Here is a 13,371-nt window from a genome sequence, read left to right as displayed (position 1 = left end):
TTTGCAACATGCAAAATCATTATAAAGTATACATGATAATGAACAGCAGACATTAACTTGTTTTGTTGTTAAAGAGATGTTTGATTTCCCTTTTTAGGTCAGTGTGTCCTGGAGGACTCTGGGTAGTGCACCATCTGAATAGATGATCAGTTCAAAGCGTCCGCAAATGTACGATGAAAACACAATAAATACTTTACAACACATGCCAACACAGAAATACTCTTCTTGCCATTAATGTGACAGCGACCACACGAAGCAATCCCTTCACAACACAAACACCAGAAACAGGGATAACAATGCTTCATCATGCAAATATATTTTCGATAAATGCATTAAATAAAGTGCCAGCCGTAGCATGTGCATACGCAGTCTGCGTACTCTTAAGAGCCATATTTCAGTATGGAGCAATATTAAGTATCCCTTGCAACAGTTCCCAACAACAAATGAAAAGCAACAGCAATAACAACACAGCAAATGCACAATCGCAGAACAACTAAATAACAAAATCGTACAAAACATTATATAAGGTATCACATTAGAACAATATACTCATTATAATATTCTCTTTATACGTCTGTCAGTTCTTTCCCTTTCTGAGATTCTGACACTAATAAAGAACTAAATGAACATTGTTATGTTTACCCTGAGTTGGCAATGAAGTGTGTCCATTGGCTCTCAAACATCCCCGTAAGTCTAAAGCAGACTTTTTAACTCATTTTGCTTCAGGATCCAGATTTTACATTAGACAGCACTGATATCAGAGTAAATACAGTGGGGTCCAAAGGTCAGAGACCACATCGAATATACGGGACTCAAAATCAATGATGATTAAATGTTAATATTAAAACAAATAATAAATAAAATGTTCAAATATCAAATTATATTGACCATTTTCAGATTGAAGCACGTAAGATGCTCTTTGGAATATTCTCATGTCATGCCAGATAACATTATCCTCAGTTTTTGAACAAATGTTGAGTTCTGCGGTCCATCAAGCAAAAGGGAGACATTCATGAATGAAATTCACGAAATTCATTTTTTTTAAATACAACTTTTCATTAAAATTGTTATGCTGATAAATTGTAGCTTATAATAAATATGTATTCAATTTGACAAACATTTTCAGTCGTGGTGTCAGACTGTTGTACTCAACTGTATGTGACTGCAGCAGCAACAACAACAAAATGCTGTATTGGTCATTTACACAAATACAAGGGTTACAAGATTGACATATCAGGACAAAGATTATCAACAGATAGATTATAATCAATTTTTAAAAATTTCTTAAATTTCCACAATATTTCAAACATAAGAAATGCAATGCTTTGCGAACACAGTGTCCCACAACTTAAGGAGTAGCATGTGGCTAGCTGGAATATTTGAATTGGGTAAAGCACCACAGCAGGACGGTGTGTCAGAGGAGGGGCAGTAATTTGGTGATTTAATATTCTCTGGCCTCCTCCAATTCGTTCATGAAAATGTCCTGCTGGGGATTCTCTGTGCAATGCAGGCCATTATTGGGTGGGCGGACGGCATGAAACCTGCTCCAGTCTCCTTTGCATAGTATCCAAGGCAATACATCCACCTTAAAATGCAGTTCTGGAGAGAACTCTGTGCTGATTAGGTTGGGGGTACCTGCACCCCTGCCCCTTGTAATAAGATGCTTGTTGTCATCGTAGCAACAATGCTGGGCAGCCAGGGTGGTGCCATCTCTTGAGAGGCCAGAACGCAAGCAAGAGCGTGCCGAGGGTTTGTAGATATCCAGACGCTCTTTTGGCGCACTAGCATCCCTCCACTGGAAGGTCCGATCATGTCCTGCATCCAGCAGACTGACTATATTGTTGAAGGCTTCTGAAGGATAGGTGCACGGACAGCTGGGTAATTCAGTCAACACCTGCTGCAGGTAACGCTGGAGAAACTCACTCGTACAATTCAACCACTTATCGCAGCTGTCAACATCTGCAAGAACAACCAAACCCAAACAGATTTCACGTGATCAACGATAACAGAGTGACGTTTGCCCAGTAGGGCTTTAAAAAGTAGCGCGATAGATTGATGCATTAGAAAATAAGAATTCACATATTTGTTCACATTTTCAAACATTGTTTTGGGTATAGATCATATAGACTACGTTGCAAAAAGCATTAACTAATACAATTAATTGGATAGGTCTGATACAGTTTATTTAACACAGTTAACACATTCATCTGATTTTACGTCGCAACCACGTAATGCAGTTCTGTTTTTTTCATGATCACGGTGCAAGAGCTTCTTAAAATTATAAATCTAATCCAAAAGGGACATTTAAAAAAATTCATGTCGCTTGCCATCCTGGTAATGCTATGATTTCATTATCATAAGGGTTCGAAAACATGCATGAAATATCACCTACAAGCAGAATACACTGCTATTGTTAATCAACTGGTGTCGAGGAGATTTCTTGTGGCTGTTTAGAGTCAGTTCAGCAACTCCACGAGTGTTTCACTAACATCTGACAGTCAGTGTCTGAATGCTTTTGTTTAAATTTGGGACATTATAACTATTTTATTCTATTCTTTTACAATGTGTTATTCATGATTATCTGAACTGAATATCGACAGCTTTAACAAAAAGTTTAAAACACTTACTAGTGCCAAAGGGTTCTGTGCCATTTTCCATCTCAAATGGAAAGACATGAGCCACACTGTTCCAATCATCTGTGGGGAAAAAAAATCACTGTTACTTAATTTCACATAAAATGGTTTAGAAAAAAAGAAGACGACATTTTTGAGTACTTAAGTAACCTGGGCATGGCATACGGTCACAGCTTTGGGATTCGGTGGAGATGCAGAAATCTCCACATGAACGTGATCGAGTCTGGTTGCCATGGCCACACGTGACAGTACAGGGACTCCACGTGCCCCATTCTTCCTCTTTCTCTCCTAAGAACAAAATAATTATTAGTTATAACATTTATTTGTGATTATGTCTAAGGCACGCCTCCCTATTGCTAGGTTTAGGTTTTAAACAAAACCCCTAACCTTGAATAGTTTTCAGTGGTCCGCTCACAAGTGGCCATCTGAGATATACGAACATTACTATTCACACTTGGTATTAGCATCATAGCATGTGTTTCAAATGCATTTCCTTTGACCTCTTGTGTTGTTAAGACACACACCCTATTATTTTGTTTCTGACTACCCCCCATATGGGGTTTCAGTGATTCGATCCTTAAATGTTTTAGACTCTGTTTACACTAATGACTTGTGAGCAATCACAGCAGTAATGTCTGAAGAATAAACCCAGAAAATGCATAGAAACATATTAACAACCACTCATCACTCAAAGACACCATCCCAGGAAATCCTTTGCAATAGCATGCTAGCACTCTTGGCTGTAACTTTTGCACAAGAATGCAAGGGTAAGCTGCAAGAGTAAGCTTTTGCTAGGGCTTATAGCCGCTAAAAAAAACAATTCAATAAAGAATTTAAAAAGACTTCTAAAGGCTGATTAGCTTTTAGCATTTGAGAGATTTCAAAACTCTCTTTACTAAAAACAAACTGCAGATAATGGATTAAACAAAGACAACAGATGTCTTCTTCTGTCTTCTGTAATATAGAGTATAGATTACAGACTAGCATGTTTAAATATTTAACTTGAATCTGGGTGGGGTGCCAGTGATATTGCACACACAGTGATGGTGCCCTGATTACAGACAGACTATAGTTAAAGATGAAAAGGAGACAAAGGCTCAGTGTCTGCTCTTGCTGGCTTTGTAGAACTGCCAAACTGTGAAATCCATTAAAGCCACAGGGCTTGTCTTATAGCAGAGGACCAGTTCTTGATTAGACCATTTTTGTTGTGCTATTTTTACAATTTCACAAGTTCGCCTGTCCATCCAGCCTTAATAGTTTATGGTAAACGAACTTGGCTTGCTGTCATCAACAGAGGCTCAACCCTAGGCTTGAGCTCCGAGTTCAACCCACCTTGTGTGGAACTACATAGAGGGAGAGTGACAGAAATAAAGGAGGAGATGGGGAGGTGGAGGGACGCCGGAATAACTGTCCCTAGGACAGCATAATGACTGCTGCTGCTTATAAAAGCTTGTAAAGATGACTGACACGACTGAATGTTTAGGCTCCTCTTGAACCTACGATCAGAACTTTAATAATATATTTTTTTTTCCATTTCTAGCACATTCCCTCTGTGTGTCATGCTGTTGTAGCACACGAAGAATGAGACCTGGCATTGATCTAATAACGATGGACTTGCAATGAAAGATGTCATCTTGATGGCAGTATATGTCTCTGCACAATTCCAATATATGCCTCAATGTCAATTAAATACATTTTAAAGAGAATGAACAGACTAAATGTTTTAATTTTATTGCATTTTACAAAACGTCCTAAATTTTCTGGAATTTGGGTTGTCTGTATGTGTGTGTGTGTGTGTATATATATATACCTTGTAGCAGAAATGAGTCGAACCAGACAAATTAAAGAGTCTATCAGAGCTGTGTGCATTGAAATGAGAGCCAAACTCCTCAGGAAGTCATAAATCAGTTCTAGTGCCACAAGAACCAAGCAAGATAACCAACCAACCAACTTGTCCCTACAACAGCTTTCAACATTAACACCAATAGAACAATTATTGACAATTTTAATTCGAAGAAGAGATTGTCAAATTTATTGTTCGTGATTGAAATGCAACGCTGGACATCACATGTAAACCCAGGAGATCAAGTTAAATACTTGCATTGACTTCCCCCCACCCAGCAAAACCAGACTGAAATTCCTAAGGGGGAAGGGCTTTAAACCTTTGTCTTCACAGAAAAGTCCCTTTGCCAGAGAATGGCAAAGAAACTGCTTTTTATACATTATATATGGACCAGAATGAACTCAAAAAGACTTATAAACGAATCATTCCATTGCTTAACTCCATATTCATTTATGTGTAACCCACACATTTGACTATCATGTATAATCAGTTATTGTGTATGTCTTTTGATAACTATAGGATACATAGTCATGTCTAGTATTGATATAATCGAATTTTCTTGCTTGATATTGTCCTGACAATCATTTATTTGTAAAATATATCATGATTGTGTTATAGGAATCATGTCCAAAATTAGATCCTGCGAGGCAGGAACCACATGCTTGGTAAGATAAACAAATGATTTATGATCCCCTGAGCCAAGACCATATCTGATTGGTCAGGGCAACATTTGAGGGGTGGCCCACAAGGAAGTTTAAATACTTTGGACACCATGAAATTTAGCTTTTAGTTCGAGCATTGCTTGTGCTATCAGTAATGCCTTGCTTTTAGTCTGCTTTTAGTCCCTAGCTGCTGCTATTAGCCATGTCGGCTTTTAGTTCCAGCCTTGCTCGTGCTATTAGTCATGCCTGCTCTTAGCTTTTAGCTTGTAGCTTTGCTACCTAGCTTTAGCTTGTAGCATCTAGCCATGCGGTTAGTCATCATTGTTCTTTGAGCGCGGTTCCAGCGTGCCTGCCTGCTGCTACTATGCCACGATGAGAAGGAACACAACCTAGTCTCGTCAAACTTTATTTCTTTTCTTTTCCGTTTGAGAGTTTCGTGTTCTGAGTTAAGTTTTGTAATGTCGAGTCTCCGACGCCTGACATCGGATGCCCGTTCAACTTCAACCAGCGCACACGACTCTGCACTTTCAGCCAACGCCCAACAACCACGGGCTTCCCAAGACGTCACTTCACTACTGAACTTCCAGCCAATCAGCGACACCGGGATACCCCTTTCAACGGGAGTCCCTTTCACAGCAAACGAAGGCAACGTATCCCCAGATATTTGTTGTGCTGGTGTATCTAATATAATTTTAGTCACATTGAGGAACTCAATGCAAGGGCTAATTACGTGATTGATGGTTGTTCATGTCTATGCAATTTAACGTATTGCTGTAAACTCGGAATTCCATATTTCCATTCTCTTAAACTCAGCTTTTCCTAACTTTCGATCTTCCTGCAACTTGTGTGAATGTGTGAGTGCGTGCGTTTATGTGTTAGATTAGTTTATATGTCTTAGATTTATCTAATAAAGCCTTATTCATATTGAAAAGAGAAGTATCTTGTGTTTTGTGCTTACAAGTTAATGTCTTAAACTGCCGATCTTGTTACTGTGCTAATTGATAGTGTTTTCACTATAGTTTGGATATTAGTATCCAGCGCAGATTTGATGTTAAACGGCTCGTTCACTGAACCGCAGGCGCGTCTCCGTGAACAGCCGTGAAACAGTGATTCTGTTCAAATTCCCTTTAAAATCTTAAATGATTCCCTTTGAGCTAAATTGACCTGTTTCCCTTACAACCTGTATACATTTCAGGACATGAGATAGAAAAGAGAAATTATGTCAAAAATAAGATTATCCAGTAATAGTACTAATTCAGTACTAAACCATATTGTGCTGAGCCGTACTGAGCCGAGTCATACCACACAGTGGAAAAAACGCCATTAATCTCTAAATTTAGCACTCAGTCATTGTGTCTTCCACCATCACTCCAATTAAACACATTCCATTTCATCCCTGTCCCCAGTGAAACAAGACTGCACAGCTACAACGCAAAGTATGCAATTCCCACCATGACACAGACATGGCCTGGAGAGAAAAACAAAAAAACAACAGAGACATAATGTTATGCATGGCCTTGAAAAGCCTAGGATTCTTGAACAAGCTTGAAAGAGCCAGCCGCTCTGGGATGGAGGGGGTAGTGGGGGGAGGCAGGGTCTGGGGTCCAACCCGCGGGACATAAAAAGTAAACGGATGACCCCTCTCACTCTGTGTTCCCAATCTATGCTCTAATTAAACACAAGCACAGGCTTATTTGCTCAAGAGAACATACTCACGCTGCCATTAGTGAGCGGATTGGGCTCATCTTCAAACAGCGGTCTTCTCCGCCGAGTGAAACCAGTGTCTACATCAAAGGTCCGGCGCTCACAAATACCCTGCCGCTGGCTAGTCTGAATCAATGCTGTGAAAAAGCTCGCTCTACCCTTACTCCCCAATATCTTCATCACCCTTTCCCTTAAACCACTCTACAAATTGACATCTGACTGCTGCCAAAGCAGCATTCTTGAATTCTCCCATTCCATCAGCTGGAAACCAACTTTTTCTATTAATAGTTTTAATATATGGATACATGGCAGTTCTGCAAATTCTGAACTTGCTTGAAGACAGCTTTCTCCATTCCAAAGCTTTTTTTAATTACATAGCTTGAAAGTTCACATACTATTACTTCTAAATTCTCAAGACCTGTGAGTAGAACTGGCTAATAAAGAAACTGCTCACCATAATGGTGTTGGGTCCATGGACTTTCCCAGTTGCCACCTGTTTTGCCAAGCACACTAGGAAGGGGCTCCCCACGGTCATACTCCAGTGCATAATCATCCTCTTCCTCCCCTGCTTGGCCGGTACCATCCTCACCTGAATCTACATCTGCATAGCCCCAAAATAAAGGCCAGAAAAGCTTCTTCCCACCATGCCATTCTACAGTAGAGGAGGGAGAAGATGTAGGCCAGTCATTACTCCTGTCTTTAATCAGGTCCGTGTCCACTTCCATGGGTGGGTCATTCAACACCTCGATGGTCACCTATAACCAAAGATGCAAAGTACACAGGGACTAAATCACTGAATTATAATAGGGAACATTGGGTGTTATTTTAAGAACTTAAAAAACACACAGCTAACAAAGGCACTGAAGACAAACCATTCTAATTATTCTATTAGTAAGTCTAGAGAACAGTCAGTAGCTCAGCCTCAATATCAAATCAAGCAAAATTACTTCCTCTTCATCTCAAAATCAGATTACTTATTACACTTAATTACATCCAATCAGGAGTGATGACTCACTATGGATGCTGACTTTTTGGATTACACAGGATTTGACATTAGCCTCAGAGTAGAGACAAACGGTAATGGCTTATTATATCCGGACTGGCATATTAGGACTTGCCCACTCAATCATCAGAGGCATTGGAAGAGGAACTCACTACCATCACATCACAAAGCATTTCACAGAGATGGCTACTAACTTGAGATGTGTGCTCTTGCATGTGCTCACCTGAATGTTTGGGTTTTGGGAGCCAGCGTCTGCATTTGCAAGATCTGGAAAGGTTTTGAGGTCTAGGACAAAGGGTTTTGATTCTTCCTCGGGCTCAGGCTGTGGTAGGACACCCGTTGAGCGATGCTGAAGCCACCTGTGTTGGTGGGGATGTAGGTCTGCCAAATTATTCTGGATTTGGTTCTGCTGGTGCAGGAGATTATGGTCAGTGTCTCTCATTAGATGTGTCTAATGACAAAACAAACGGAACCAGCAGCGAATTAGTCTTCTGACTTCTGACATCATACCTGCACCACTCTATTGGAACATTTTGGAACATCTAAGTATTGCTTAGCAGGTAACATGGTGACTGGGAGTTGGAGAAGTGCTGAGATTGGTTTTGTGGATTCATACTGGGCAATGCGCAGTACTGGGGGTTTGGGACCCTTCTTGCTCCATGGTCATTGTGCAACTGCATCGTTAGCTTTTGTGCTGCATCTCATGTATGCCACTATTAAATAACTTCAAAAAGCATTCCATACTGCTGAATGAATGTTTTTTCAGCAGCTGAACATTGTTAACAATTGGTTACATATTGCATGAATGCAGTGGTGAATCAGAGATGTCGTAAGTCTTTTCTTCCCGGAGGTCTCAACAAGAGGGGCTGAAAGACTAGATGCTGTCACTCATTAAAGACTCTTAACATAGATTAACAGAGCGAGTTTAATTTCCTCCCATCCTCCCATCCTTTGTCTCCAAGAGGCCATTTCTTGTCTTTCTTTCTATTGTGAATTTACTGTAAAATTGCCTTTCCTCCCTGTGGAATGTGGCTTGTCCTGCCACTGGGCTTTCTAACCATCACACAAATATGGCATGAATTCTAGAATCCGAAACAAAGCCTTAGCAGGCAAAAGACCATACGTCACACACACAGCCCTTACTGAGCTTACTGGTGAGACACATGGACACAATCAGCACACACACTTTATGTTGGGACATTTGGGAAAGCAGCATGCAGTGCAGCCTAGATTTAAGTGACCTCCAATATCAAAGTCTCAGGACCAAACCAGTGAAGAAAAACAATAATCTAAGACCCCTCTTAGTTCTCTTTCCCCTTGATGACCCCTGCCCCAGATGTAAAAACAAAAGAGACATTTAGTTATACAAAGCTGAGTAGAAGGACCTTTCTTGGAGAGGTTAGACGTGGCCCCCTTGTGCACAAACATAGCATCAAGGAGACCAGACTGCAGGAAATTCCACATTAACACAGAAGAGGGGCTAAAAAAATAATTTAGGAGCTGAACTATGACCCCGTAGGAGAGAGGGAAAAAACTAAGTGTTTTTTGACCAGTATTATGTAAGGCCTCATATTGTATTGCTCTACTGTAGGCCTCTCTCCATTCTGGACCCCTTTGCATGGTGAAATAATAAAAACAGGGTTAGAGATTTGAATCTATTGGTGTCACTCGTTTCAGTCATGTTAACGAAGCAAGATGCTATGGGGTGGTTATGTATTAAGATAATTTGTTATTTTAAATAAAATATTCATGACATCTTACACATTTATACAATATCATGGCAAATGAGCACTCATTCCAAAAGGCAAAAGCATAAGGCACATTTTAAATGGTCAACCTCTTACCATTTTGTGGCAAACAACTTATTAATTAATAAATTAAAAAACTGGATATAGAAATATAAGCATTCAATTCTAATTCCTTCAAGATCACTTTTATTAGCAGCATTATCTCTACCACTGTCAACCATGTTACCTCAGACTCTTACTTTTCTGAAGACATGTATCCTCAGCACATTTTAAATTATATTCATTTAGCTTAAGTGACACAATGTTCATTATTAATGTTTAAAGACTTGAAATGAATACAACCTGCACTATTTGTGCTTTTGGGTCTTTCAGAATAACTGTTATATCCCATGGTGCAGTTTCTTCAAGAGTCAGTTCCACAAATTATTTTATCAGCCTCATGTATTGCATTTGGAAATATGTAGTGTAAATTAGTAAACAAACAAACAAACAAACAAAAAAGTTTTAAATAAAATGGCCTGATGCATTTGTCACTCTATGGTTATACAGCATGTTGTATCCAAATACATAAATAATGTATAGACATAATAACATATTCAACATTTTATTTTAAGGTGTCCTTCTTACACATGTGACACACACGTACTTGCTATTATAAAAACAATTGATTATGCAGAATTACTTGAAAGTAACCCTAAGCCAACCCCAATTTCTAACCCTAACCTACTAAGTATTGCTGTAGTTAATTAATATTTCACAAGTAAGTATATATATAATTACACTGTAACAAGGACACCTTAAAACAAAGTGCAACCACATATTCACACAATCTAGTACAAATTGTTTGGAAATTACGTAACAATTCTACTAATACTAACAATACTCAGTTCAAAATGATACTCACATACTATATTATTTTGTGTTATTTAACATCACATGCTATTTAAAGGCTGAAATATGGGTCGGACGCAGAGGCAAAGCAATAAAATAGACCCACGCAGCACTAATTAAATAAATTAATTATAAAAGTGTGTTTTTTAACCAATCCCTGTGAAATCAAATTAGTGAATGAAAACAACAACAACATAAGATCAAGGATATCTCGATCCACTTGTACTCACCTCGGTGGAGTCCGCGTGTCTGGATCTCTCGTGACGCCTCACAGGGACGCCTGTCGCGCGCTCTGTCCAGACAGCGAGCAGCACTGTTAAAAGTCCCCAGAAACTGTTACGCGCTGTGAGCATTTTGCACAATTGCGTGTCTGCCCACTAAATACTACTAATTTATTAAATGAGCAATAGTTGTTTAGGAAGCTCTGTGGATTTTCCTCCTGGTGAAGATCTTCAGTGCACTGCTCTTCATCTCCATCCAAACTTCATTAAAACTAGCACAGGTATGTGACTTGAAACGACTTGCTGAGTCTCTTCTTCACAGAGTCTGTCCATGTGGACTGATCGGCTCTCAGTTTAAGTAGCTAACGTTACTGCTGACCTCACTCACGTGCTGCTCTTCCAGTGCATCCTCATCCAGCTATTACAAAACCTTATCTCCACTTCTTCTGTAAGATGGCAGAGCACTGAATCATTACCTACACGTTAATGCTGTAGATGTGGGCATCTCGGATATCACAAGTACACTTGAGCTGTAGAGCTGTGTGCACAGCAGTGATACACCAGCAGGATGGTCTGATCTCTGATGGAGAATCATTTCCAGAGCCAATGATGCTGATTCATCTGACAGGTGTGTGAGGATCATTTCTGCTCAGGTGAGTGTTTGTGCCATTCAGAACTCAATTCACTTTCAGTTGTTTTAATTCCAGTTCATTTCCTAAGTTTAAATTGAACTTCAATCAAGCTAGCGAAGAGGATGCTGGATGGTTAACTCTTGAATTTAAGAAAATACAATTTGAATGAACTGAAATTTTAAGAAATTCACAAAATTTCACAGCTGTAAGAGCATTTTTAAATAATGAATATCATGGTCCAGTATGAATCAGCCATAAATATGTGACATATTTATTGTTTCTATAGTGCATAACATTCAGGCAGTTTTTTAATTGTTCTGGTTTCATCCTTCATATCATTCTTCACACACTGTAAAAATTATATTAAAGGGTTAGTTCACCCCAAAATGAAAATTCTGTCATTAATTAATCATCCTCATGGCGTTCCAAACCTATTCGACCTTCGTTCATATTTCTAAACACAAATTAAGATATTTTTGATGAAATCCAAGAGCTTTCTGACCCCAAATGGGGTCAGCAATGGAACTGAAGTGTTCCCAGGCCCAGAAAGGAAACTTTATTCAACAATTTGTCATGATTCTGCCTTCATGTCCCGACTTTTCTCTAGTCTTGAGGCAGGATCATGACAGACCCGTGTTTTGTGTACAAGCACATGGCCTTGTCTTTGGGCCATGTGCTTGTGTTGTCTCATTCCCTTGCCCCGCCCCCCTTGTTATCCTAGTCTTGTTGTGATTTGCCGTATCTGTGCCACCTGTCGTGTCTTAATTGTTCCCCTATTTAGATCTCCTAGTGTGCTCTGTCTTTCGTCGGTTCATTGTTCTACTTATGTGTTCCTACATGTCATTCTCCTGAGATACCTTGTCCTAGAAACCCCTCGAAGAAGTCTTTGTCTTGCAGTGAGTGTTTGTTAGTATTTAGTGTTCAGAGTCTTTGTTTACCTTGTTTATTGTGTTTTGTAGAATTCTTTTAGTGTTCACCCTAGCCCTTGTTTTCCCCCTCGTGGGTTTTGTTTTTCCCCTTTTTGTATAATAAATCTTGTGTTCAGTACATCCTGTCTGCATCTGAGTTCGTCCCAAACCCATCCTCACAACAGAATGAACCGACCAAATAGGAACTCAGCAGACAGGATGTCCCCACTCCTCAATCCCAATTGGAGTTCCGCCAACAGTGTTGGATGTCGTCCCCCGCCGAGAAGAAAAGGGTTGCCCTGCCATACTCGCCTGAGAACGAGTGGGTTCTCTACAATTATGCCCGGCTGTGGGAGAAGTTCTCCCAGGAGGCGCCGCAGGGTACCCCCCAGAGGTCCCCACCTACCCAGCTGCCGGCGTTCCCGGAGGGTCGTGTCCTGGCCGTGGCAACCCTGGGGGATCAGTTACGTCCCTCCCAAGATCCTGAGGTACCTCCCACTACCTTAAGTCTCCCCAACAAGCGAGGGAGACGGCTTTCATGGGAGTCAGCTTCAGAGTCTTCGGCGTCCGAGGCTGCCCTGCCCGAGACCAAACTCCCCCAACCCGCCTCTGACCCAGCTGTAGCCTCTGCACCGCGCCCGAGGAGGAAGAGGAGGAAGAAGGGGCCTGCCGGTCCTGTAACCCTGTCTCCTCCCGTGCCAGCAGCGGAGAGAGCTGGCGTGCCCGAGCCAGCAGCGGAGAGAGCTGGCGTGCCCGAGCCAGCAGCGGAGAGAGCTGGCGTGCCCGAGCCAGCAGCGGAGAGAGCTGGCGTGCCCGAGCCAGCAGCGGAGAGAGCTGGCGTGCCCGAGCCAGCAGCGGAGAGAGCTGGCGTGCCCGAGCCAGCAGCGGTGAGCGTGCCCGAGCCAGCAGCGGTGAGCGTGCCCGAGCCAGCAGCGGTGAGCGTGCCCGAGCCAGCAGCGGTGAGCGCTTGCGTGCCCGTGCCAGCAGCGGTGAGCGCTGGCGTGCCCGAGCCAGCAGCGGAGAGCGTGCCCGAGCCAGCAGCGGAGAGCGTGCCCGAGCCAGCAGCGGAGAGCGTGCCCGAGCCAGCAGCGGTGACTGTGCCCGAGCCAGCAGCGGTGAGCACTGG

At 41.4% G+C, this 13,371-nt stretch overlaps 1 protein-coding gene across 1 annotated transcript; it reads right to left on the bottom strand.

Annotated features, from left to right (window-relative positions):
- On the bottom strand, positions 1-11,157 carry LOC127938357 (isthmin-2-like). The gene is made up of 6 exons (XM_052534936.1): positions 10,715-11,157; positions 8,069-8,251; positions 7,297-7,597; positions 2,784-2,921; positions 2,628-2,696; positions 1-1,959 (listed from the first exon to the last, which is right to left on the bottom strand). The coding sequence occupies exons 1-6, from the start codon at positions 10,835-10,837 to the stop codon at positions 1,442-1,444; spliced, it is 1,332 nt and encodes a 443-aa protein (XP_052390896.1). The 5' UTR covers positions 10,838-11,157; the 3' UTR covers positions 1-1,441.
- Positions 11,158-13,371: the final 2,214 nt, after the last annotated feature.

Source organism: Carassius gibelio, chromosome A20, assembly GCF_023724105.1.
Source record: "Carassius gibelio isolate Cgi1373 ecotype wild population from Czech Republic chromosome A20, carGib1.2-hapl.c, whole genome shotgun sequence".
Taxonomy (NCBI): domain Eukaryota; kingdom Metazoa; phylum Chordata; class Actinopteri; order Cypriniformes; family Cyprinidae; genus Carassius; species Carassius gibelio.
This window is presented reverse-complemented; position numbering and strand designations above follow the sequence as displayed.

Bases quoted from the DNA above. Each gene is read 5' to 3' on its own strand.
- LOC127938357 (XM_052534936.1), bottom strand. From the start codon at position 10,837: ATGCTCACAGCGCGTAACAGTTTCTGGGGACTTTTAACAGTGCTGCTC. The intron at 2,922-7,296 runs GTGAGCAGTTTC...TTTTGTTCTTAG, and splicing joins ATGGACCCAACACCATTATG to GAGAGAAAGAGGAAGAATGG. The intron at 1,960-2,627 runs GTAAGTGTTTTA...TTGTTCTTGCAG, and splicing joins CACAGAACCCTTTGGCACTA to ATGTTGACAGCTGCGATAAG.